The following is a 27153-nucleotide window of genomic DNA, read 5'->3' as shown; positions in this document are numbered from 1 at the left end:
GTTACCACATAACTGTGTAAAAATGGAAAATAAAACATAAATCAAATGATTTCTGTGAACTGTATGCAGTGACTGGAAATAGTGACGCAACCTCGGCCGTCGCGGACCCCCTTCAGCGCGCTCGCGCTCGCTCTGCCTCCGCTGTTTAAATGGGCCAAGTTTGAGAAGCGGCGGAGAGTGCAAATCTTGTTTGGTCTGGGTCTGTGAACTAAAGCGTGACTTCAGCGACGTATTAGGGGTTAAAAGAAAGAACGAGGGAGAGAAAAAAACAAAAACAAAGTCCCATTAGCGCCAGGCATCATTTGCAATCGAAAAAGCTCACATAGATAGCATAATTATTTCTATCCTCGTCAGATATGAAAAAATTGCTCCGAGCCAGTCTGGCTCACTACCCACTGTGCATGTACTACTGAACTTTTACGTGATCTACACTACATACAAACGGTTTATTACGCGTTAAAACATCCTAGTTGTATGGTGTCCTCATTACTTTCTGGACAAAAATAAACTTAGCACTGGAGTTGATATAGGAAATAAACATAGCGAAGTTGCCATAGTGATTATTTTAAAGGAAACGTGGGATAAACAATCATTAAGCATTGAGCACGCTCAGCGTTAATATCTGGCGGAGATGTCAGGCATTAGTCCGATTAGATGTGGTGGGCAGGAGCGCGGGGAGACCCGTCATGCGAGCAGTGCACTGAGGAGAAGAGTGAAGTGGTGAATGGCTGAACTTAAGCGCTCTGCTGTCAGCCAGCGACGCGGGAGTCGTGCGTAAACACACCGGTGCGCCTGGAACTCCGCGAAGAGGGACACAAGTTGGGACGCATGAACTGCTAATCACACGTTACCGGCGCTCCGCTTCGGGTAACATGCCTGCCATCAAAAAGGAGAGACTGGATGGAGAAGACATGGCATTAGCCGCCTTCAACCAGCCTGAATACCTGGCCCCTTTAAATGCCACCGCTATCCCCGTGGTGACCCCTCATCCGCCGCCGTACGATCACATTTTCGCCCATCATCAGCGCGCGTACTTGGGCTTTCGCGACACCGCGCTGCATCAGCAGCACCTTCACCACCACCCGGACGACTTCATGCTGGAGAGCTTCTCGTCTATCCCGGACTTTCAGCCGTTTTTCGACAACGGGGAGCCTTGTATCGAAGTGGAATGCGGGGAAAACAAAGCACTACTGTACATTAACAAACTGTGCCAGGGCAGCAAAGGGCCCTCCATCAAATACCGGGCTGAGTGGCTCACCCCAAACGAGTTCCAGTTCGTGAGTGGAAGGGAGACAGCCAAAGACTGGAAACGGAGTATTAGGCACAAAGGTAAGTCAATGGCGTGTGTAACCGAATGGATATTACTTTTGAAATAAGGGTTCATTTCGCCAACGTCGTGTCCTTGAATTGACACAACAGCTTTTTTGGGGGGGGATAAAAATATGCGTTACTTAACATTAACTACTTTATTGCAATGAGAAGAGCTCACTCTGTGTTTTGAGTCTTTGGATTCGCACTGTTGGGAAAAAGAAGTCATTATTACGCACGTGGATTGTTCAGGTATTGAAGGAATCGATTTTTACTTGAATTTTACAACTTTTTAGACTGAACTGCATGTCTACATAAAGTTGTTTTGTTTTTGTAATGAAGTAGAGTGGGTCAGGATTATGACACCGTGGCACATTATCAAGCAGTTATGGATTAAGCAACTTGTGTTTACTAAGATTTTAACCGGTAGACTTTTCTGAGGTATAATAAAACACTAAACTTGACGATGTTATATAATGTGGAGCTACTCTGTACGGATATACATGCTCCTCTAAAGTGTGTTGGTTCGTGTTTTTTCCCGTTTTATCGTAATAACATGCTTAATTCAGTTTGTCATTTCTATTTAATTTGACTTTTGAGCGTTTCAACTCATTTTTTCTTTATCAGTTCGTGGTCAAAAAGTGCAATGAACTTATATCTGTAGGTTATCAGTGATTTTACTTTACTACTTTTAAGGCTGAAATGACACTTTTCAGTTTTAGTCGGTTGCTCTATTATAGTTTTATTATAAAATTATAGTATATATTGTTCTGGTATAGTGAAATAGGCTACATGGCTATATTGAGTTGTTTTTGTAATGAAGTGCATTACATCAGGATTACGATACAGCGGCACATTATCATATGAAGCAGCTTGTGTTTACAAAGATTTAAAGTGGGAAAACGCCATATTTTGATATGTTACAATATGCCGAAAAACTTTTAATGATGTACCAGCTCATCTGATGTATTTTATAGGGTTACTTGAGTTTGTTTTCAGAGGTTTCAGGTCTCCTTTCGGACAACAGTTATTTTGGTTTACAGACTAATTTTATACATGTACTCTCTTGGTATCACTCTTGGTCATTTACTGTAAATATAATGAATCTCCTTTTAAGACACTTTTGGTGGACTGCAATAGTGTTGCAGATGAGTTTGACAGATGGATGTGTGTGTGAGCTGTTAAAGGGGTGCATATTTGATACACTTTTGAGTGATGAGATGCAGGTCCATTTCTGAATGACGATTTGAGTGAGTGTTTTGTACTCCATGCGTGCATATACAGGAATCTAATAGGTTACTGATTATGTTTTTATTTTTTAGGGAAAAGTCTGAAGACACTTATGTCCAAAGGAATCTTACAGGTACATCCACCAATCTGTGACTGCCCTGGCTGTAGAATTTCATCTCCTGTGGTAAGTGTGCAATTCAGTTTGGTCCCATATGGGTTTAATGTGTATTTTAAACATATTGATAACTTGTTATATCACTTTAAAGGTATAGTTTGCTCAAAAATGACAATTCACTCTCTTGTTGTTTCAAATCTCTATGGCTTTCAGGAGATGTTAGCGACTCAGTCACCATTCACTTTCATTGCTTCATTTTTCCATACAGTGAAAGTCAGTGGTAACTGAGACTATGTCTAACATCTAACAAGAAAGATACTAAAATGATCACTTTATGATTAACCATCTCTTTAAAGGTTTCATTAACATTACAGAAAAAGCAAGTTTTGTGCATTGTATGTTATTGTATGTTGAAATTGTCCCGCATACAAAGCATACGTTATTCAGTGACAAGTTAAGCAGTGGATGACACTGCTGCTGATGAATTACACAGTCTGATGCATTTTTCTCTGAATTGCATTAGAGATGTTAAGAAGGACAGTGACTTGCTGTCACGGTTGTTTCTCAGAAAGTAAATAAAGACCAAGTACAAGGAAATGTGAAATGGTTGGAATTGATTGTTTTGGTTTGTTGAACTCCGAGCGGCGATGTAAGGTCACAGATCGTCTGTACAGATGTTCGAGCAAAATATGCCACACGCTCCTTATTTTCACTTTTTACAGGATGCTTCATCGATCATGTAGACGACAAAACTAGTTCAGTGTCCGTGAAGGTTAGAAAGAAATTGGGAGTAGTTGAAAAAATCATCTCTCTAGAAGGCATTTTTGCAGATTTGTTTTTGCTCTGTTTCTGTGACATGGCAATGTCACGGACAGGGATCATATCCTGAAGTTAATCAGTAATATTAATAGCTGATGTATGGACTTTCATATCTCTTTATTCTCACCCTGTGATATCTCCCACCTCTGTAAGAACAATCAGCTTTGTGCATTGTGTGTGTGAGCGTGTGTGTGCATGCACCAAGCTGGCTAGTGGTTGGCTGCTTGCAGTATTTGTCCACACAGGTGCTGTGTTTTATCTGAACTGAGCGCGTCTGTTGCCGCCTCTAACGGTTAATCTGGAGGGGAAGGGCATAAGAAGCTTACTGAGCTACTGAACGTAGCTACCGGTGATTACTGAGGCAGCGGCACGCAAAGCGAAGGCGCTTCAGATAAGCTGGAGGTGTTTGAGTGATGCAGGTAAACTACTGAGGAGGGCCTGAGCCAGAGCCAGAGGAGATAAAAACTTAATGGCTTAGTTGTTTGGGGCCCTTATATTACCTCTCACTGAGGGCGTTAGAATCTCATGGAGGCTGATTTTGAAGATGAAGTCGAGTAGGCTTGTCACTGGCTCTGTCTGATTGTTGTCTTATCATTCCCCAAGTGAAAGGGTTCTGTGGTGCCGTATCATCTGATAGTGTTTGTATGAATCAAACCCTGACTGAAATTGTCTTACTTTAATTGGTTTAACCAGCTTCCATCTGATTATTTTGAATCACACGTATACACGTATACTTCTTTTGAAGTTTGAACATTTACTTTGAAACATTAACATTTTCTTTTAAGTGCTGTGACTTCATCTGCAGCTTTTCTGATCTGACTACTTGGAAGATGATTGTTGTAATTGATCTTTGGTGTGCACTATTTACTAGACTTTTTTTGATACACCATGTGTGTGATGATGAACTGTCAGTTATCTTCAAATCTGTGAGTTTTGAGTAATATTTGCAGTTCATTCATTCATATATGGTTGAAGCTGTTAAACTGTTCCATGTCCATTCAATTCCCCATTTGGCTGTATGCTACTGGACATTCTGTGTCTTTGGCCTCCCTACTGTTTTTCACTTAAAGGGTTAGCTCACCCAAAAATGAAATTTCTGTCATTAATTACTCACCCTCATGTTGTTCCAAACCTGTAAGACCTTCGTTCATCTTTGAAGCACAAAGTAATAGCATTCCTAACAAAGGTCTCTTTTGAATGGTATTTGTACCACGGGTGGTACAGTGGAATGCTAAGGGTTAAGATATTTTTGATGAAATCCAAGAGTTTTTTTAATCCCCCATAGAAAGCAACTTAATTATCACATTCAAGGTCAGGATAGAAAAGAAATTGTTGAATAAAGTATTTTTGTTTTTGCGCACAAAAAACATTAAGGTTAAACCACTGTAGTCACATTGACTATTTTAACGATGTCTTTACTACTTTTCTGGACCTTGAATGTGGTAATAACGTTGCTTTCTGTGGGGGATAAAAAAAAAACAACTCTCCGATTTCATCAAAAATATCTTAATTTGTGTTCCGAAGATGAACGAGGTCTTACGGGTGTGGAAAGACATGATGGTGAGTAATTAATGACAAAAATTTCATTTTTTTGGTGAACCAACACTTTAAAGGTGCAGTGTGTAAAATTTGGGAGGATCTATTAACAGAAATGCAATATAATATACATAACTATGTTTTCAATGGTGCATAAACACCTTACATAATGAACCATTATTATTACCTTAGAATGAGCCATTTCTATCTACATACCCCGCAGGTCCCCCCTCCATGTCAAGTCGCCATTATGCGCCGGTATGTTTCTACAGTAACCCTAAACGGGCAAACTGCTCTACAGATCGCGTTTCGTCACTATGTTTGTTGGTGTTTTTGGAGTCAGCTTGCATCGTCGCTACATTGAATACGCATGAAGAAGTAGTAATAGTAGTAGTCGTCATTTGGTTTATTAGAAGCAGAGATTGTGTCTTTGTTAGAAGTAAGAAGAAACCTCATTGCTTCACTGGCTAATGTGCTCTCTGCTGTCTCAAACGACGACATCTTTGTCATGTTGGCCTTTAACAGTGAAATGTGCAAGTTTAACACCACTAGTGGCACCAAACGGAATTGCAAAATTCTGTTTAGCAGCACCAGATTCAGTTTGGTGCCATTAGTGGTGCAAAAATTACACACTTCAGCTTTAAGGAAAAAAATAGTTTACCATCAGCTTTCCTAAACACTTTACTCATTGGTCTGCCAAATAGGTAGCCATGCCCCAAACTCACCCCATTGGTTGGAATCAATTCTGCTGTGTTGAATCACTCAAATAAACAGAATAACATTAAAAAAGAAGCACAGTAATTACATTTTCAAGGGAATCAAACTACAGATAGCATGATAGTTGGGATATAAGAAAGTAGCCAGGGCAACTCCTTCACTCTACAACCAGTCAAACAGTGACAGTACATACACACTTATCATAAAACACTCACTTTCGCACGTGATATAAATCTTCACATGTTAATGCTTCCGTATGAAAGAAATACTAAATGTTGAATACAATTCTCACCTCTGTATTAATTTTGTTCACTCTCGCTTTTAAATGTGCACACACTTTCCCTTTCGCTGTACACAAAATTTGACAAGAATTCGTCATGCTTTGTAACAGCAGTTGCATTACTTCTAAAGTGTGCTCAAATGGTTGACATGTTTCTCATGTTGTTTTTTTTGATTGCAACAAATTAGTACAATAGTAAATTAATTTGCTGGAAGAGCTACAGGAGGAGAGCGAACAATAAACCATACTCTTTTTTTTTTTTTAGCAGCATTTGATATTGATATGCTAACATTCTGTTGACAAAAAAGAATAAGTCTTGTGAAGCTCATGCCTCATGCCGTACATGTATCAATGATCGATGACATGGCTGCTGTTGCACACATCAACCAAACTCGTCCTCAGTTTGGTCACTTTGGATAGAATGCAGTCACTTTCTTAAGTGAACTGTGTATGAACCGTATTTAGCACATAAGTGCTTCTGTTTGAAAGAAGCTTTTGTGAATTGGCATCCGCAGGTCACGCAAGATTAAATGTAAAGACAAGAACATGTACAAAACAACATGTCCTGTCACGCTCTATGCAAATGAATATGGCAACATGCTCTGTGCTGGTGTTCGTAGTCTCTGAGGGGATGACAGTTTTCTTCTTACATTTTTTTTTTTTATGACCAATCTAGACTTTGAATCATGGTAGAATCATTTCAAACAGCTCAGTTCCGTTCATTACTCCAATTACTCAGTAACCACATCTTTAACAGTTTTTTCTACCCTCAGCGGCCATATCAGAGACAAGACCTGCACTACGGTGAAAAGCTTTCTCCTCAAGTTAACAAGTTTATCATAACAGTTAGCTTAGGTGCTATATGTAGGTCATAGACCTTTGAGCTGTTGTGGTTTATTGTCCTCCTGCTAATAAATTATATGTAGATTCGTCCTAATGAAATGTGCTTGATGACATAGAGCCATTGTTTGCATGTTTCTGTGCAGATGGATGAATGATCACGCGTTGTTGTTCCTTTAAGAGTCAGAGTCATTCAGTTGGCCTGACTGTTGTCTCCCAGGAGAAATGTGCTTCCTTTCCCCTGTTTTTTTCAACGGAACTAGTGGATGCTGGCAGGAAATTACACTCCGCTCCGTCTCGTAAATATCTCTTAGAATCTGGGCTTCTCCCTGCTGCGTCCCGGGTCAAAAAAAAGTTGTCACTGGGGGGTTGGGAACAACGCTGGTTAAAAAAACAAGGAGGATGGTGATGTCGCAGTCGAAACATTTCAGTGTTGGTCCTTCAAAGAGAACAATCTCAGCATTTGTTGATGTATTCATTGGACTCCTAGTACACAGCCTTCTGAGGCAAGAAGTAACTGAACGTGAAAGGAATAGTTCACCTAAAAATGAAAATTCTGTCATTATTTAATCACCCTCATGCTGTTCCAAACCGGCATTCTGTTGTTATTTTTTTTTTAAGATCTTGCAGCACTAGTGACCACATTTGCCCAAAAAAAACACCTAAAAAGCACCATAAAAGTTTTATAAATGTGGAAAACCTTCATGTTGTTCCAAATGAGTATGACGTATTTTCTTCTGCGAACCACAAAAGAAGAAGATTTGAAGAATGTTGGTAACCCAAAAAGCTTTGGCTACCATTGACATCCATTGTTTCTTCTTTTGTGTTCCAACAGAAAGTCTTGCATGTTTAGAACAACATGAGAGTGAGTAAATAATGACCGAATTTTCATTTTTAAGTGAACTAACCCTTTATTTAAAGGTGCCCTAGAACTTTTTTTTAAAAGATGTTAGGTGTCCCCTGAATGTGTCTGTGAAGTTTCAGCTCAAAATACCCCATAGATTTTTTTTAATTCATTTTTTTAACTGCCTATTTTGGGGCATCATTATAAATGAGCCAATTCAGGGTGTGTGGCCCTTTAAATGCTGACGCTCCCCGCCCACGGAGCTCGCGCTTGCCTTAAACAACATGAAAAAAGTTCAAACTGCTAATATAACCCTCAAAATTGATCTTTACAAAGTGTTCGTCATGCAGCATGTCTAATCGCGTAAATACAGTGTTTATTTTGATGTTTACATTGATTCTGAATGAATTTGAGGCTGTTCTCCGTGGCTAACGGCTAATGCTACACTGTTGGAGAGATTTATAAAGAATGAAGTTGTGCTTATGAATTATACAGACTGCAAGTGTTTAAAAATGAAAATGCGACGGCTCTTGTCTCCGTGAATACAGTAAGAAACGATGGTAACTTTAACCACATTTAACATTACATTAGCAACATGCTAACGAAACATTTAGAAAGACAATTTACAAATATCACTAAAAATATCATGTTATCATGAATCATGTCAGTTATTATTGCTCCATCTGCCATTTTTCGCTATTGTCCTTGCTTGCTTACCTAGTCTGATGATTCGGCTGTGCAGAGATCCAGACGTGTAATCCCTTTCATAATGTTGGGAACATGGGCTGGCATATGCAAATATTGGGGGCGTACACCCCGACTGTTACGTAACAGTCGGTGTTATGTTGAGATTCGCCTGTTCTTCTGAGGTCTTTTAAACAAATGAGATTTATATAAGAAGGAGGAAACAATGGGGTTTGAGACTCACTGTATGTCTTTTCCATGTTCAACTATGCCAAGGTAAATTTTTGAATCTAGGGCACCTTTAAAGGGGACCTATAATACCCCTTTTACAAGATGGAATATAAGTCTGTGGTGTCCGTGTGTCCGTCTGTGAAGTTTCAGCTCAAAATACCCCACAGATCATTTATTAAAGCTTGTCAAATTTGCCCCTATTTGGGTATGAACAAAACCAAAAACGTGCAGTTTTTGTGTGTGTCCCTTTAAATGCAAATGAGCTTCTGCTCCCGGCCCCCTTTCCAGAAGGGAGTGAAGCTTTAACAGCTCGCGCTTCAGTTGCTCAACAACAGCAACAACAAAGCTGGAGAATCTCAAGTTGCCAAAATGACGATTGTCAGTAACAATGTTCAGCCTTACATTGTTCAAACCACAGTCGGACACTGATAGAGAGACTCAGGAAGTAGTTACTTTTTTTTTTCTTTTTTTTTTAAAGTTAACTTTTAGAATGCATCTGGATGTTTCTGAATGGTTAGTGGATAAATTTATGTAGTTGCTGTGGATTCAACTCATTGACTAGCATGTGTCGTTATGCTAATCTTTTGTGCAAATCCAGTGTTGAATTGATCCTCGTTGGGAAGAAGTCAGCATAAAATGACAGCATAACAACACTGTACTACAACAAACCTTCCTCTTCTCTAAAGCAGCTCAACATGGCCTCACCCCCTTTGTTGGGTGTTCCCGGCGGTAGGGTTTATGTAAATTTTGGGGTTTGTGATGTCACCATCCCGGGAAGAAGCTAGTCCCTACCAGCTGTTTGATTTCTGTAAAAGAAAATATCTCCCTTTGTATTGAACTTTGAGTGTCGTAACTTTGCAGATGTTGTTTATGCTCAAACAGCAACATTACACACTAACTAAAGTTAAAAAAGTGAAATCATAATCAAGGACCCCTTTAAGTATCATTGTATTCCAGATCTTCCACTCTGCTGTTGGATGACGTGGTTAAAACGGCTTGTTTAAGTAATTCAGTTGTCGACTGTGCGATTCAAATTCACTAGAGCTGCGTTACCAGCAGCTTAATTAGATAAGTAGTGATATTTTTGCTGTGAAGCGTGTGGTATTAGGTGAGGTTTGTTAGCGTAGACCAGTGCTCATTTGGCAGAGCGTTTCTGGAGGGCTGGGTACAGGCAGGAATGGGGGCTGACGCCACACAGTCTCACAACAGCTCCCTCGCTGTGGGGGGTTAGACTCGATGTGTGCGCGTGTCTGTGCGTCGTATGAGGGTTTGTGTAGCGGTGTGTTTGTATCCCTCACATGGAGCCGAGGCTATGCTGCTATGGCAACGGCAGGATCCCTCCTCAGGACAGCAGCGAGCAGCCAGGCAGTCTCTGCAGTGTGTTGCATTCATGAATTAAAGCAAATTAGAGCCCACTAGTAAACCGCACCAAACTCACAACAGGCTTTTTCCGTTGATTTTTATTAGCCATTTATGCTTTAAATTGTGATTGTGCTGCCGCAGAGATGAGTGTTGAGAAGCGCACTAGCCTCTTCCCCTAGTGACAAACAGGTGAGACATTAGTTTCAACTAATTCAGTTTGTGCACATCTCAAACTGTCACATATTTTTCAGATCATTTGGAGATATTATTCAGAAAATGCTGTCACTGATGTTGGAAAACAGCAGTTATAGGAAAACAGTGCAGGGAAGGTTTACATGCAGGTGGGGGACGACTCACTGTGTGTACTGGTATCAGAGCTGGACGTGTCTATGTGGGTGTTGGTGGGAAAGGTACAGGGCTTATCTATCAGCTCATGCAGCTGATCATTACAAAGCCACTGAGGCTACATATGGACGCACTCTTCCAAATGTCAGTTTTTACATACGGCTGACCCAGTTCTTCTCTCAATTGTTCAAATACAGTTTGATACCATCCAAGAAGGTTTTCACAGAAAGTGCAGAGTCATGCTATACTTCATCTAAATTCTTGTATAATTATTTTTGAATTATTGTTTTATTTATTTATTAAATAATATAAATAAATATATGCATTTCATTTAATTATTATAACTTTATTTTACACAAAATTTTTTTTACAGTCCTCAAATCTGAATGCCAAGCAGCATTACAAGAGTTTGTCCATCAGCACAGGGGCTTTTCACTCTTTGCGTCACTGTGCTTGTATTTGCTGCATTTTGGATCGGTTTTCGGTCTTTGCAGATGATCCTGCTTTGGCATCGTTTTGCATTTTAGTCAGTGCATCAGATTTTGTCTAAATGATATTTAAAATGTAAGTTACTCAATATTAACTTTGAATGCTTTAAATTGCTTAAAAACTGAAGACATTTGTAATGTTACAGAATCAATGTTCTATTTGTTCAATGTCGTACTTTCTATTCATCAAAAAATCCTGGAAAAAAATATTAAACTGCACAACTGTTTACAACATTGATAATAAGAGATGTTTCTTGAGCACCAATTCAACATATTATAATGATTTCTGAAAGATCATGTGACATGAAGACTGGAGTAATGGCTGCTGAAAATTCTGCTTTGACGTAAGTATATAAAAAATAGAAAAGAGTTATTTTAAATTTGAATAATATTTTACAATATTACTGTTTTTACTGTATTTTTTATCAAATAAATGCAGCCTTTGTGAGCATAAGAAACTGCTTTCAAAAAATTAAATTGTACCATCTTGCTGACTTCAAACGTTTGAACATTACTGCATATATTTAATAATTTAAAAATACATTTTAAAAAACATTATATTGGACTATTTAATTGATTTGGCAAAAAAAAAAAAAATAATAATAATTATGACCACTTACACCACAGATGACTATAGCACCTAAAATAAATACTTTATTTAAACTTATATGCATTTTAAACCTAAATCTTAATATTAAAAAAATATTCATGTCCAGGTAGGGTCACCTACCTAATTATATATGAAAAGCAGTAAAGCTGGTTATATTGTGTTATATTGACTGTGTTGTGTTTATGTTTAGTCTATATTGTAAGCTGTGGCTTGCTTTATCTTAAATGTGGCCCATAAATTTCTCTTCTCCACATTTCACTCATATATTCTCAGTTCCAGCTTCTACATTTTGATCTCTTGGGAGTGTGTTGGAGTCAGTACCTATCCATAAAGGTCTCCTGTGGCTGTCTTTTTTGAAGGGAGGGGGGATCCAAATTCAGGCAGAGAAATCTTGGCACGCATGGCTGGACTGCCACTGACCTCCCCGCGCCGGGGAACGCTTCACTGGGCTGACACAGCCCGCTCACCCTATGGGTCAGGGGGAGGTTGGAGGGGGGGTTGTTCTGGGTGAGGATGGGAAGCACACTGCCCTTCAGCTCTCTCTTACACACCATATATATATACTCCCATACATAAGCTACACTAACTAATATTAATGGTCAAAATATTCAAAATAGTCCGAATTAAATGTTGACTAATATTAATAAATGCTGTAGAAGTATTTTTCATTGTTAGTTATGTTAACTAATGTTGTTAACTAATGTTAACAAATGAAACCTTATTATAAATTGCTAATTTGGGTTGGTAAAAGGAAGTTGTTTGGCATTGTTTTCCAACTGTGTACTCGAAAAAAGTTGATTAGATCATGTCACGTGGCAAATTTGTGTCAAGGCTTCCACATATGTGTGCATGTTAAGTATTTAGCATTTCTTTCTCTGCGTTAACGAATGTGCCAATAGATTTAAGTAGGCACATTAAACCCTGCCACACCGACCCACATGCCCCCACCCCCAGCTTGTGCCAAGTCTGCCCAGCGTCCCGCCTCCACACTTACGCTCAGCGTGGTTGCGGCGCACACACATAAAGATACACACACATACACACACACAGAGGTTAGAGCAGACAGACGCGTGACTCATTAGGCATTCGTCCCCCGGGGACAGTGCTGGGGGAGCGCGCCACAGCTGCAGGAATGTCATGAGCTGCTACTGCTGTGTGCAAATGTGTGTGTGTGTGTGTGTACCTTAGCAGAAGGCCAGCGCACCTTTCAGAAAATACAGCGCCAAGAATACGTCTCTCTGCTTTTCCATATCATCCTTACTGTCTGAGCCAACAATAAAGAATGTGAGGATGCCTTCAGAACTCAGAAGTAGACTGAAACACATTATACGGCAGATTATACACCGGATAGATCTGGTCCCGCCTGCTGATTAGTCACTACAGCGTTCTGGTTTAAAATGCACAATATGGTAACGGCTATGACGTGAAACACCTGTTCACTGCCCTTCACCGTAGAGACCAACTATTAAACTTAGTGTAATAAATATATTTTTATTTAATAAAAATTAGTGTCTTTTAATATTTTTATTATTTAGTAGCTCTCAAACCTTATTACAGTCACGTTAGACTTTGAACATGTAAAACTGGATGCAAACAGGGTGAGATGTCACACTCTTGGCTTCTGTTGTTAATAATAAAAAACAAACAATACAAATAATAATAAATTCATAATGTGAAAACATAGCATTTACTGAATTTGCCAATAACATTTGACTTCAGCCAGGAGGTCAATCTGTGACGTTTAGGCCCTAGATCCTCTATTGGTCAAGTGTATTCTTGCTGTATGAATTTGCAGGTCAGAGTTAACCAAACTTTTGTACTGAACTTTTGTATGCAGTGGAACACAACATTTTTTCACATTAGCTTGTGTTTGCGTTTTGAAAGAAGTATCTTATGCTCACCGAGGCTGCATTTATTTGATCAAAAATACAGTAAAAAAAAAAAAGGAATATTGTAAAATATTATTACAATTTAAAATAACTGTTTTCTATTTTAATATATTTTAAAATTCAATTAATTTTCAGCAGCTATTATTGAATTTTAAGCAGCTATTACTCCAGTCTTCAGTGTCACATGATCCTTCAGAAATCATTCTAATATGCTGATTTGCTGCTTAAGAAACACTTCTTATTATTACTATCAATGTTGATTGAAACATTTACCCCCATAGCCCCCTATTTTGACATTTGACTTTTTTTCAGGTCTCTTTGATGAATAGAAAGTTCAAATGAGCAGAATTTGAAATCTTTTGAAACAATGTAAATGTCTTTACTGTTACTTTAATGCATATTTGCTGAATAAAAGTATTGATATCTATTAATATCTTACTGACCCCAAACTTTTAAACAGTAGTGTACATATCCATCATCTTCAACCAAAGGTCATAGTGTGTGTGTGTGTTTGCTTGTTAAAACCCAGCTTAACTTTGAGCAAAGTTTTTGTCTTGCTTGTCTTGCTTACAGCTTTACTGTGCTGTTATTCTGCTCTTTTCTTACTCCCTCTTGTGAGGTATTTTCTATGAGAACTTCCCTCACAAGTTCGAAACATCTCAGCTCAAATGTTTTATGGGGCTTAAGACAGATACACCAACCGAGCCGATTGCTCACTTCGAGTTTACATGTGTGGTTTTAATTTTATGTGTGTGTGTTTTGTACAAATTTATATATAGCTTGTGTCATTGAAGGGCAGACATCAAGTGTGGGAGGGCTTATTCATAGAAATGCTGCTTAGAGGAAATTCATATTCAATATTTTTTCCATGCCTGAGTGACAGAGTGTGTGTGAGGGTGTGAATGTGTATGTATGTACATGTAGGCGGGAATTGAAGCCCAGGTTTTTTATGTTTTTGTTTTGAATCACCCTCCCTGACTCCCTCTGTGCGGAAGTGTTACCGGAAATAGTGCGCAGCCGCCCCCGGTTCTGCGTCAGTTACGCAGAATAAAGCGAGGGGGCTGGACGGGGGCTTTCCGGGAGGACGTTGAGAAGGGTGGGGGTTGGAGAGGAGGAATGGGGGCAGGGAAGTGTGTTTGTGTGTGCGTGTGTGGAGGCCTGTCTCCGCTGAGGCCATGTGGGTAACAGCCGTCTCTCAACGCTAACTTTTATCAGATAAAGCATCACTAGTGCTGGCACACTTTATACATGGCTTCCAGTGGCTGTTAACAGCTCCAAAACGCACTTGCCGCACAAATCGAATGTCACCAAAAAAAACAGTGTTTGTTTATGTGTTTGCAGTTCTGTGTTGATATCATTTCACATGAGTTTACACAAGATTCGTCTCAGTTTAAACAACTTGGACATTTAAATAAATCTGTCACTTGTTGTGTTCAAACTAAATAGATCTAATTTTGTATGTTAAACTGAAAATATATACAAAAATCTGCTTCCTCTGCAAAAAGGGAAAAGAAAAAAAGAAAAGACAGTCGCTCTGGAAAAAAGTGTGTTCAGCTTGCCCATCCTCAGGGATGTTTTCATCTTTTTCGGCTTTTTCCCCCTCTTCTTTTTAATGTATGCCACTTGAGAGAATCCAGAGGGGCTGCACCTGTTTGCCTCTTGGCTAGTCTCTCCACCTCCTGCCCCAGCCTGCCACTCACGCCTCGAATCCTGTGGGATGCTCTGCATATGTGTATGTGCGCGTGCGAGCATTGGGTGTGGAGGAAGGATAGCTGCAGGGCTCGGCAAAGTTTGACAGAGCCTGAGATGCAAGCATGCTCGCACACACACACATACACCACCCATTCACACAAACAGACTTTTCAGTTGAGGTTTTTCAAAGCCATATTCATTTTTCTGGATCTCTGAACACTACTATAGGGAAGATTGGGGTAAGCTGTGCCACTTTTTACTTTTTTTGCTATGAACTGAAATGAGAAGAAAGTGTCTATAAGATATAGCCAAATAAATATGACTTCTGATAAAATTGGGGTTCAGTGGCACAAATTTAGTGGTAAGTTGTGTCATGTCAAGGAGTAAATTGAACCTTTTGGGGAATATGTAAACAATTTAAAATTTAGGTGCAAATGAAAAAAATTCTAATGTAATCATGCACACAATTATGCACAAAATAATTTTCATAAACCAGACAGAAGGTTTATTATTTGTAATATCTTATTGTTGAATTTATTGTTGAATTTTCAACATATGGTAGTCATGTTCACAATGGTATTATCTGCATTTGGAGGCACAGCATACCCACACTGTTAACTGAGACACTGACACAGCTTACCTCAACACATCTGGCATAGCTATAATTTTGTGGAAAATGCTTCTTTTGGTATTTAAATTTTTTTTTACATTGTTTTACAAATAATTCAAACACATATTCTAAATAAATTGTGTGTATATATAAACAGAGTTTGTTAATAAGAATGGAATGTACATAGGCTTAGTCTTGGCCGACTAGATCTGCTATGCTGCTTGAGTGAAGGCTACTGCCGAAACATGTACATAAATACAGTGAATAGAACTCAAGCTGCTGCAATGAAAGAAGGGAGAATCCCCTATCAGATCTAGGCAGGTGGTGCTGGGGAAGGTGGAGGACTAGGAACAGTCCCATGCTGTGCTGCAGTGCTCCGGTTCGAGATAAAAATAAAATGTTCTTTTACATAAGTTTTATGTCAGTTTTAGCAGTTTTCCCATGTGTACCTCTCAGTCACAAACAGCATGATGGGTGTTGAATAAATATATTGTCACATGGCAAAAATCGTGTACTTTTACTTAGATTATTGGGCAACATATTGCACCCCACACTTCCATTCTGTTTTTGCAACCAGTTTCCCTCTTTTTTCCTCTTTCTTCTTTTTCTTCTTCTTCTCTTTTCCTTCAAATCCTCTCTCTCCCTCTCTTGTTCACTCATGGATAGAGATAGAGGCACATAAATCTGCACTGACCCCTTCAGGTCACATTAAAGGTCGCCCAGCTTCACACACTAAACCCTGAGGGCCTCTCATCCCCTTCATCCTTCGCTGTCTTTAGATGTCTGATACGGATAGAGGGAAAAGGAAGAGAAGGAATCACTATCACGTCCCGTTTACTCACCCACCCTCCATCACTGGTCTCGTGGATCAATGGTCTCTCTCTCTGCATGGATCTCTCTGACTGAATATTGCTGTTATTTAGGGAGTGCATTCCACCCTTCATTCTGTCATAACTTCATGATTTGTGACCTGTGATTTATGACCTATTTAGGTCATTTTACATTGGGAAAATTTGAATGACTGTTTGCTGGAATTTAGTGTAAAAACTAACTTTAACTGCAACTTTAGTTTGTCATTGTTTAATATCAGCAGTGATGTAGCTTAGTGGTTAGATAACTGACTAACTAACTAAAAGGTTGCAAGTTCCCCGAACTATCACCATTGTGTCATTTATCCGATATTGCTTTGGATAAAAGTGTCAGCTAATTATGAATTCACATTGCTTTAAGTTTTTTATGTATATACCAAAAATTCTAGCCTTTTATGAATCAGTATTAGTGAAACTAAAAACATAGCGAATACAACAGTAATACATTCAGAATGTGTTTTGTCAGCCTAAAGAGAATTGAAAGTGTGACGGATCGGGAACATTAGCCATTTCTCTGTACTGCAGCTCAAGCCAGTAAAATCAGAGAAGGCTGTTCCCAGAGTCTCAGTCTGTCTGTCCCCTCTGTGCTCCTGCAGAACCGTGGGCGACTGGCAGAGAAACGCACCATCCCCTTGCCGCCAACCCGGGTGCCCAAAAAGGAGCTGGCCTCCGTTTTCAGCAGCGACGACAGCGAGGGCAGTGAGCGGGCCAGTGGAGACCATGCAGACATTAAACAGGAAGAGCTGCATTACTCTATCATGAGAAAGAGGTGAGAATTTGTGTGTGTGTGTGTGTGTGTGTGTGTATGTATGTGTGTGAGAGCGTGGGTGGGCAAAAAGTAGAGTGCCAGTCCCAGTGCCAGGGATTGATACATCAACCATCATCTGCCGGAAAGGGGTTAGCCATATCAGACATCGGTATACCACCAAAGATCTTTAAAGAACCCTTAGGTCTTTACCCCCATAGCCCCCTATTTTGACACACATATACCCTCTAACACACACAAATACACTCATTTACTCTTTTGGCAGACACTACAGACACACACAGGATGTGCCAACTCTAAATACCCATGCTTGGGAGCCCACAGGATACATACACAGAAATAAACATGGGGTCTTCTCGTGAAAAGTGATATTGTTGATGAGGTTCTTGCAGGTGAACGTGATTTCACCAAGTACAACATTTTCCTGGAACAACATCCCAATCAACCAATCAGATTTGAGGGACAAATTTACTGTTTTTGTCAAGTTTAGGCTTACAACCGGGGTTAGGTGCTTCCACATCAGTGTTATTCAACTATCATTTCCCTCTAATTTTAGAAATAATTTATGGGTAGGGTTAGGTTTAGGGGTTGGGAAAAGGTTAGGACTAAAGTTTCGGATAGGAATGTTGTTCTAGGATCAACAAAATATGTTGATCCAGGAACATGTCTTACTTGGCAAAATCACAGTGACCGTTTTTGCAGTCATGTGGCAACTTTCTTGATGCTATAGATCTCAGAATGGTTTGAAAGTTTTCACCTGATGCGTTTCCTGATGCGAGTTAGTTAAATTTCACACCTTTAATATTTCTGTATGTGCCTTTAACCGCATGTAATTCTATTTTGGTCATAGCACTTGCTAAAGAATGTGGGAAGCAAGAGAGTACTTGGTCACCAACAGCTAAAGGGCAGTTCACATCAAGCACAATAACTGTAACTATAAAGTTTTAATAATCATTCTAATTCTATGAGAATAATGCAGTCCACAGCTATAACACTAACAACAGAGGAACGACATCATTGGAATCACTTTCAGAATAATTTTTATAGCTGATGAACGATAAAAACATTGACAGCCAATCAAAATCCATTCGACTTTAAAGAGCTAGCTAGTGCATTTAAAGGGGCAGACGATTGGGGCAGTTATTGCTATAGTTATCTTTATAGTTAGCATTCTTGGATGACATTACCATGATGTTTAAATTAGTTTGCCTTTACCACAGCATTTTATGGCAGTGTTTCTGCACATGAACTATGGTGGGACCTTGGTAGTATTTTTGGTTAGTACCTGTAAATGTTGTAGTGATCATTGAGTACCATGGTATACCATGATATACCGTGGTATGTTTGTGATGCCATGCCATATATGCTATAACAATCTGGCTAGAGCAGTTTAATATTGATAAGGTAGATTCATTTAAAAAAGTAAACATTACTTTTCATAATTTCTGCTTTCCACAAAAAAGTAAAATATTATCCAGTGATGTGCTACGAGTTCCACATCTCCGTCTTCAATCAGTGCGAGGGAATTCAGTATTCATTAAATCTTCATGAGCTGTGTTTGGCCTCCCTCCTCTCTGGCACACAAACCTGAAGAAGCTTATGAGCCTGCGGTCAGTGCAGCATTGAGCTAAGAGCAGTGGCTAAAGCAAACGGTTTTTCCGCCAGTGTTTTCGCTCTGCCTAAATGCATTACAGGTGATAACTAGCCAGCAGATGTCAGCCCTGGCAGGTGAGTCTGGGGAACCACATTTTTGTCAGACCATCTCCGTTTGTACTAAAGAACTTGTTGAAAAGCCCGGCCTTGAGGTTCTGATCTATTATTAAGTTTCCTTTAATCTTTAGAGCATGCTTTTCAAAGCTAGCTGTTGCTTCGAGACTGCAGGCTTTCTGGCTTTCGAGGGTCTTTAGGTGATTTTTCACTCACGTTTTTTGAATGGAAGTGTCAGCAGCAGTTTCGATGGTGTTTGCAGTGAGAGTTTGTGTTGGCGGTATCTGTTGCACTATGCTGGATAGTTAAATCTCCAGAAAGCTTCAGTGCTTCTAATGAGAAGTGTAAGAGAAGACAATGTTCTCCTTTTCTCATTAGCCACTCGGCTCTTGCTAAAAATGTCTTGGTTAGCCCTAGCTCCTGTCAGGTTTTCTTAAAGCAACCGCCAATGCTTATAGTGATAATTTGACTCATTTAGTTGCCCGTAATAGTCGTAGCTGTGCAGTTATAAACTTTTTTGCTGCAGTAAATGGCGAATGAATTCCAATGGTTGAGTCAGTTGAGTGTAAGAGGCTTGGGTTTATGCCCATTGGTGTTAATCGGTACATTTGGGTCATTACACAGCACTGTTAGGATATCATTCTCAAGGCAGCCTATACATATGTATGAGGACATGCCCTCTTCCAGCATAGGCAGGTCATAGCTGGATCAGTCCTTTTTGTTGAGCCCTACAAGCTAACACAGTATGCTAGCTAGCCTTCATATTCATTAAACACATCATTGGCCAAAACTGAGTGATGTGAGGGTGCATATACTGTGCTGTGCATTGAAAACCCCACGTGTTCGAGCGTAACTTGAATATGATTATGTTGTGGAATAAAGAAGGGCTCCGAGTTCTTACCTTGGAGCGGATCAGCCCTGAATGCCCAGGTACAAATATAAGCCCTCATCTGCAAGACTTTCTTGGTCACTTCTTTCACTCAACCCCGAGCCGCTGGCTCCTAGCAGCCACTTACCCTGTGACATCGAGGACGGCGCAGGAACCAGAACCGGCCAGCTAAACTCATTACAGTGATCTCCCCCCAACACTTCAGACGTCCGCGTGTGAAGATGCTAATTAATTTAAAGAACACTTATGACTAATATCTAGGGCTTTTACCCTGTTAAAGGCGGCGGACTGCGAGGAGCCACGTCTCTCCTCTGTTCCGGGGCCGCTCACCTCACCCCTACTTTACTCAGATGAGGATCTGACCGAAAGAGATAATGGGATGTTCAATCTATGAAATTCAATTTCCATTGAGCTGGACTGGGTAAGTGAGTTGTGGAGGGGTCTTAACAAATTGGATTTAGTCAATGGATGGTGAAGGATGGGGAATTCTTTTTTGCGTTTGATCGTATTTACGCCTCATCATTTGCAGTTTATATTAGTGTTGTGGTAGAGTGTGCATGGTGTTTCTTCAGTCCAAATGTATCTGCTTATACTGTATATATATATATAATATATATATATATATATATATATATATATATATATATATATATACACACATTTTTTTTAAGTTAATGCAATGTTTTAATTGCAACCTATATTATCAGCTTAACATTTTGAATGAAAAGTAGCATTTAAATGAATTTCAGAATGTCTTTGTATTTGTTTTTCTCTTTTGCTTTAATGACAGCAGCCCTTTAGTTGCATGCACTCCACAAGTTTGTCAGACTTGATGATCATGTTCTCCTGCATGATTTGAAATGAACATCTTGAGCTTCAGTGGAAGAAGAACATCTGACCATCTGTATAAAGTAGTTTGCATGATCAGTGCCACAAATTTACTTGGATTGGTGACGTAGAAATAGAGAGGAAACTGACATATTTATTATTCATTTTATGTCAGTGTTTCTTTGTTTTAAATTTTTTTTAAGTCCTAAAACGTTCTGTTTATTTCCAGATTTTCTGTGTGGACTCCACATAGACTTTTGGACCCCACTTTACTTTAACATTCTGCTTAAAGGTATTTTAATCCAAAATTTGTGCAATTTCAGATGAGGTAGACGAATGTACTTTTCCGCAATAGTGCGCATTCAGTTTTCAAGGGATTTCCAGCCACTGCCGTGAGAAAAGCTTGTACACATTGACACCTTAAAGAAGACTCCCAATATCTTTTAACCAGATTAATGTTAATGGCCAGCAGGTTTATAGGTGATTAGTCCTCAGTCCTCCTGTATCCTGCAGGGAAACAGACCTTTCTCTCTTCAAAAACTTGCAGTGCTTAGGCTGAAGTGTAACGCCTTAGCTTGGTCTTTTATATTTCTTTATCTTAGTGATTTCTCATGTGGAGGTTGAGGGTCTTTGGGTCACGATGCACTAGAACATATGCATAAATATCATACTGAATAACAGAATAACAGGCTTGGTTTTAGAATCTTTGAAATGCAAGTAAAATCAACTGTTCAAGACGACGGCATGCATTGACTGCCATTCTATCTGAAAACGAACACTTTCGCGATATGCTTTATCAATAAAATTTGCAGGTGTGAGAAGTTTGTCATAGTATTAGTCTTCAAGGTCATGCCAATCATTTCCTGAAGCCTACCTGTGCACAGTCAGGTGTGTCAACACCAGGGCTTTGAGAAGTGCTGACTGCTTGTCTGGGTCATTACTGAGTAACCATCATGGATTATATAAGATAGTATACTTACTCAGAGGACAACCTGCTAAGAAAAGCCTCCAAAAAAGATTGCCCATCACATATTATGTATTATAATAATGCTAATGTATTTATAAAGCCAATTTCATCTCTTGTGTAAAACTACCTGGCATTTAACTGCTGATTTACTTAGAACACTCTCATGATTTTTGTTGATTTTTTTTTTCATATTTACAACCTATGGAAAAAAACTAAGTGTAGAAACATAAGTGGATTAGATGAAGGAGGGGAGGAGGAGGCAGGTTGATTCCAGAATGGTGGACCCTCCCCTTGAGCACGAGGGACAGGGAAAGGAAATAAATCAGACAACTGTTGCACCTGTCTGGATAGAAATACTGTCTGTCTTCCCCCGGGTTTCTGCGGCCTCTTCAGAGAAGGGCCTGACCTGTCTGTGTTTAGCATTAGAAGCGTTTGTCCAGCAAGGCTTGCCGTCCTCTTCCCTGGTGGCTGTCTGGACCTGAATGTAAGCACTCGGCCAGCCAGAAGTGGAAATCAGCTGGTCCAAACCTCAGGACTGAAGCCAACCCAAACCGGCGTCTTTAGCGCACTGTAACTGGCCAGGCTCTTAAAATGCTGGTATGTACAGTCAAGGGCATTTTCATCTGACGCTTAAACTGTTTTTTAAATTATAGTGATATTGTTGAGTGTCTCGACACCAGTGTTTTTGGTATTTTTGGAAATTTTATTCTGACGTACAACAGACAAAATACTAGACCCACATGCTATACGTTTACAAGGAATGGCTAGTAGCCTGGTTGTGAATAATTTTCCTTTAAAGGTTTTTTTTGCGCTCGCAAAGACATTCGGCTGATGATTACGTTTTCTTTTTACGAAAGGGCTGTTTTTTTGGTTTGTTTGGCTCACACAGGTTTAGTAGAATCGTTCATATACAGTCATTTGTGTGGTCCACCGGAGGAAATGATGTGTACTCAAAAGTTTACTTTAAATGATGTGACCATGTGCTCCATTCATTCATCTGTTTTGTTAAGGCATTTCCCTGTACAGTTCTGGAGCGTTGCACGACACACTGCTGGGAAGGGGACGTGATGCTGTAGGATTCCTGGAAAGAACCTTCTTTTAAGGCAATAATTAGTGGTTGGGTTCCAGTTCTGGAACTTTTTGAATGTCCAGGGCTCTTCCTAAGTAACAGCTGTAGACTTAACGTTCTACAGTTTACTATTTACAGGAAAACTAGTGCCGTTTAAAACCCTGTTGTTAGAAATACATACGGCGCAACTGTTTTGTTTATTTATATCCGCAACTTCTAAATTCATAGGGCTGGAATTAAGGCCAAATCTAAATTTTTAGTACAAGAACACACATCGCAAAATGCATCTCTGGGAACTTTTTTTTCCTTTTTTGAAGCTATTTAAAAATAAAAAAATTTTTAACTCATTGCTATCATTCAAGTAATCATAGAATCATTTAGAGAATTTACATAGACTCTTTTTTACCTGAATAATTTTGGCATGAAATATATTTTGTACTTTCATTTTATGTCTTTTTCAGAGTTTGGGCGAACCAAGCTTTTGTTTGCGATTCCGCTAATTCTACAAATGTTTTCAGTCATTCAGGTCATTGTAGTTTATTAAAACAATAAAAATGCTTTGAATGGAACTGTAGACCGCTTGTTGCTTTAAAATCCCTCTGCATTGTTATAAGCAATGCGATACATTTACGCTCCTAGGAAATGAACACGCATCCCTACTCACTACGTTTCCCTTGCCTGACAAAAGAGAGTATGTAGTTAAACCAGTAAAGATGATTTAATCAGGTGTTGTTTTCCTGTTAGCATCTCCTTTGATTGGTTTTGCTTCAGCCACATGAGTTAATCAATGTCATTAATGTCACATCTACTGAGAGCAGCTGTCTTTAAAAGGACGTTGTACCACATCTCACAGCTTCTCAGACTTTTTCCGCTGTTCACGTTTCAAATTATCCAACACCGCAACGTTCAATGTGGCGAAAAAATGTTTTGTTCCACTTCTACTTTTCTGGGTTCCCGCATGCTTATCGACCTCCCATCAGCTTTTATAAGGCAGGAACAACAGGAAAGCTCAGGAGAATGCACTGCACTCTCATTTATTTATGTATCTGTTTCGATATTTATTTATTGGTCTCCTCGCTAGCTGAGGCCTGGCTGCTTGGTCTGAATGTGAGCAGAATAACAACAGATGTGGTTTTTTTGTTGTTTAAAAAAAAAAAAAACAGAAAAATATTGATTTCCCCCCCTCCTCAAAGTTTTGATTTTTCTTGCAATTCTAGCATTCTGCCATTCATGTTCATGTTTTTTTTTTTTTTTTTATATACTGGTTTCACTGTATGTGGACATGGGATGAGTGTTCAGAACTATTGTTTAGTAAAAGTAACAGTAAAATCTTCAGTTTTGTAGCATGTAATGCTTTTTTTGTACAGTGCCAGTTCATCGTGCAAAACGTCTGTCACTTTCTGTAAAACGGAGGCATCCTCTCCACATGCCTTGCCACTTTCTGCTTGGCACCACTTTGTGTGTGTGTGTGTCAGGGTGAGACTATCAGCGCTGTGTTCAGTAATGGTGTAAGCCCTGGCGTCAGGATGCCCAGTCTGCCAACTCTCTGTGTGACCTCTATATCTGGCGCCAGCTCTCGTCTCCCGTGTCACTGCAGGGGCACTTGCGCTGGCACTATTTCCCTCCCTGACGCTCCCGCTACCACGAGGAACACCACGTCTGTCCAATGGCCTTTCGTGTTGCCTTAAACTCAAGTCAGTTCTTGAATACCTGCCATTCATCAGATGCCTTTCATTCAGATGTTGCCCCTGTGATATTTGAATACCCAGCCATTTGTGAACAAAACAAGCATTTTCTTAGAGGAACAGTTCGCTCAAAAATGAAAATTGTGTCATTTACTCATCGTCATGTTGCTCCAAACCTGTATGACTTTGTTTCTACCCTGGAGCAATTTTAAAAATTATTTTACTTATCATTTGCAATTACAATGAATGGGGACTAGAGCTAAGTAAAAGTGCTAAATCACCATAAAATTCTCATAAAAGTAGTCCACTTGATACTAGTCTGTATCACTGATTAGTGAGCAAATCATTCTTTGGAGTTGCATCTGTTCAATTACTCTGTTCAGTTCACAAAACTAATTGGAATGATTCATTCACTGATCCGGTTCTTGAGTTATTGAATGAGTGATTCGGTTATAGCGTGTCTTGAGCAGAGCTCACTGGAGGGGAAGATTATCAGTGAATAATTTTCATTTTTGGGTGAACTATTCCTTTAAACCCTTTGAAAAGGTACATACAGGTACAAGACTTTATCCCTTTAGTAGCATTTGAATCTCAGTTCAGAGTTAAGCAAAGCTTTGTGCAGGTGTGCAGCTGGTTTTCTCCACATTCAACCACAAACCCTACTCCTAGGCCTAGTGCTCCTATATCAGATGCACGTCAAGAACAGATGGAAGTGCTTTCAGCTCTGCATGAGAGTGCTGTGGTGAGGAAATGTGTCTGCTACCAGCAACAACACAGTTGATGCAAAAACCCATATCTTTCTGGCATCGGAAAGATGTTTTGCTGTTCGTTGTGGTGTCATGGATTTTCATTTTGTTGTAAAGCACTGACTCTGAAGCTGCATTGAATGCCTCTGATTCATTTTTTGGCACCTTCCAAATATGGTATTTTACTCAAACATTCTCTGCCATAACATTTGCTTTCCTCATGAACCAGCCACAGGGGGTGAGCAATGTTTCCAAAATTTTATATCATGGTAATTGTACATTTTTCATTGTAAATTCAATTTAGCTGGGAATTCAGCAAAGAAATGTTACATAAACGTACAGTAGTAATGCCTGTTTTTTTGATAATTTAGTGAATTTAATACTTTACAAAGTAAAAGTACTGCATATTTAAAATATGATTAGAAGAGCCAAGCTCACTGCACATTAGATAAATTCTATGTTAATGCTTATTAAATTAAGTCACAACATTGCTTGGCAACCATAAACAACATTGTGTGGCTTTTATGTCAAAACATACTTTAAATTGTGTCATAGACATAAATATGCTAATAATATGCAGTATTAGCATATTTTCTGCTGGTTGACACATTTCTTGGGTTAGATTCTAATATATCATTATACTGACCAGCTGACCTTTTTTTTTTTTTTTTTTTTTAACATGATATAGCTGCTAAATTGGTCACAACTTTCATTAAAAAGTTAAAGATGTTAGATATAAACAGATTTTTCAACCTTTTGTTGCAGAAATAAAGTTTGCTTATTTGACAAGTGTTCAGTAGATATTTTCGAAGTTGTTGTAAATATTGTACATGAATTACATATTATTTAAATATAATATATATTATTAAAATAAATTTTTTTTCTAGTTTACAATCTTTTTCAAATAGGTTTTACCGTCTCACAATTCTTTGTTATTTTTAAGCCTTTTTAACTAGGTAGAGTCATCAGACCCCAATTTGCTGTGTTTTTTTGAAAATGGTCTTGCCCAGTGTATGTCCTCTCACAGTGGGTCATGTCTGGGGCAAAGAGTCTGTGTGGTTGATGGGGAAGTGTAAAAGATATTGACCAGTTTAGGTGGAGATTATGCTGATCGTCTTCACTGCGTGATAAGCCGCAGCTCATGTCCTAAGCGGAGTTGTCAGGTCCGCCCTGTGCTCCCCTGTGTGGGATCGCTGACTCAGGCGGCCGGGTCTTAGCTCCAGCCCTGACGCAGATTATGACCTTGGCCGCCAGTCGTGGGAGGCCTCATTAGCGGCGCACACCGGGACAGTCCAGAAAAAGTGTGCTAATTAACCTGCTAACAATGTCCTTGCTTAGTGAGCTCACTGCAGAGCCTCCGTCCGAGGATAATAGCCTTCCTTAGCTGCCAGAGCGGGAGCTGGAAGATGGAGCTGTTGTTTGGACTGATGCCCTGTTAAGGGAATGGATGGTGGAACTTGGATGACCTATAGAGAACAGCAGAGTTGTTTCCTAGATAAAGGTTAAATGGATCTTTGCGCTACACAGAGTAGCATAGTTTCATGCAAGTTTTTAATATTCTATAGCACTGTTGCCAAATTAGAATAGACAAATGTGAAATTTTGAATAATACTTAAATCTAAACACTATTTCAAAAGTTTTCTACTAGAGTCTGTTTAAGCTTGTTTGGGTATGGTGTGACTTGTATAAATGTAGCATATTCTGTGAAATCACTTTGTAGGGAATTTGTTTCTTCTATTGATTTATTTCAGTCTAATTTATCTTTTTTATTTTTCTGGGAGTTGCCAATTTTGATCATAGATTTTTATTCTGGTAAATGTATGAGTGATTGTGCTTTCGCTGTATTGTCGGTATTGATTCTCTATATTAGTAAAAAATGTCTATATTTATGTATAATATATAATGTATATAATGTATAATATATATATTGTATAATTGTATTTATATTATTTAATAGTGTTTATAGTATTAATAGTATTTAAATAGTATTTATTTGAATAATATTTTAAAATGACAGTATATTTATA

The 27153-nt window shown here is 39.1% G+C and overlaps 1 protein-coding gene across 6 annotated transcripts in view; it reads left to right on the top strand.

Moving 5' to 3' along the window:
- The first annotated feature begins 264 nt into the window (after positions 1–264).
- The window catches only part of samd11 (sterile alpha motif domain containing 11), a 60937-nt gene continuing 34048 nt past the window's right edge, over positions 265–27153 (top strand). The window contains exons 1-3 of one of the 6 annotated variants that reach the window (XM_067371010.1): positions 265–1329; positions 2631–2722; positions 17066–17238. In XM_067371010.1, the coding sequence (XP_067227111.1) occupies positions 873–1329; positions 2631–2722; positions 17066–17238 (722 nt within the window). In that variant the 5' untranslated portion in view covers positions 265–872. Of the gene's footprint in view, positions 1330–1495; positions 1561–1701; positions 1750–1805; positions 1825–1949; positions 1969–2630; positions 2723–17065; positions 17239–27153 lie in introns of those variants that run through there. The other 5 variants (XM_067371009.1, XM_067371011.1, XM_067371012.1 and 2 more) reach the window with 5 other exon arrangements.

The sequence above is a fragment of the Chanodichthys erythropterus genome, chromosome 20 (genome assembly GCF_024489055.1).
Source record: "Chanodichthys erythropterus isolate Z2021 chromosome 20, ASM2448905v1, whole genome shotgun sequence".
NCBI classification, from domain to species: Eukaryota; Metazoa; Chordata; class Actinopteri; order Cypriniformes; family Xenocyprididae; genus Chanodichthys; species Chanodichthys erythropterus.
The sequence above is the reverse complement of the archived record's forward strand: the minus strand, read 5'-3'. Positions and strand labels throughout refer to the sequence as shown.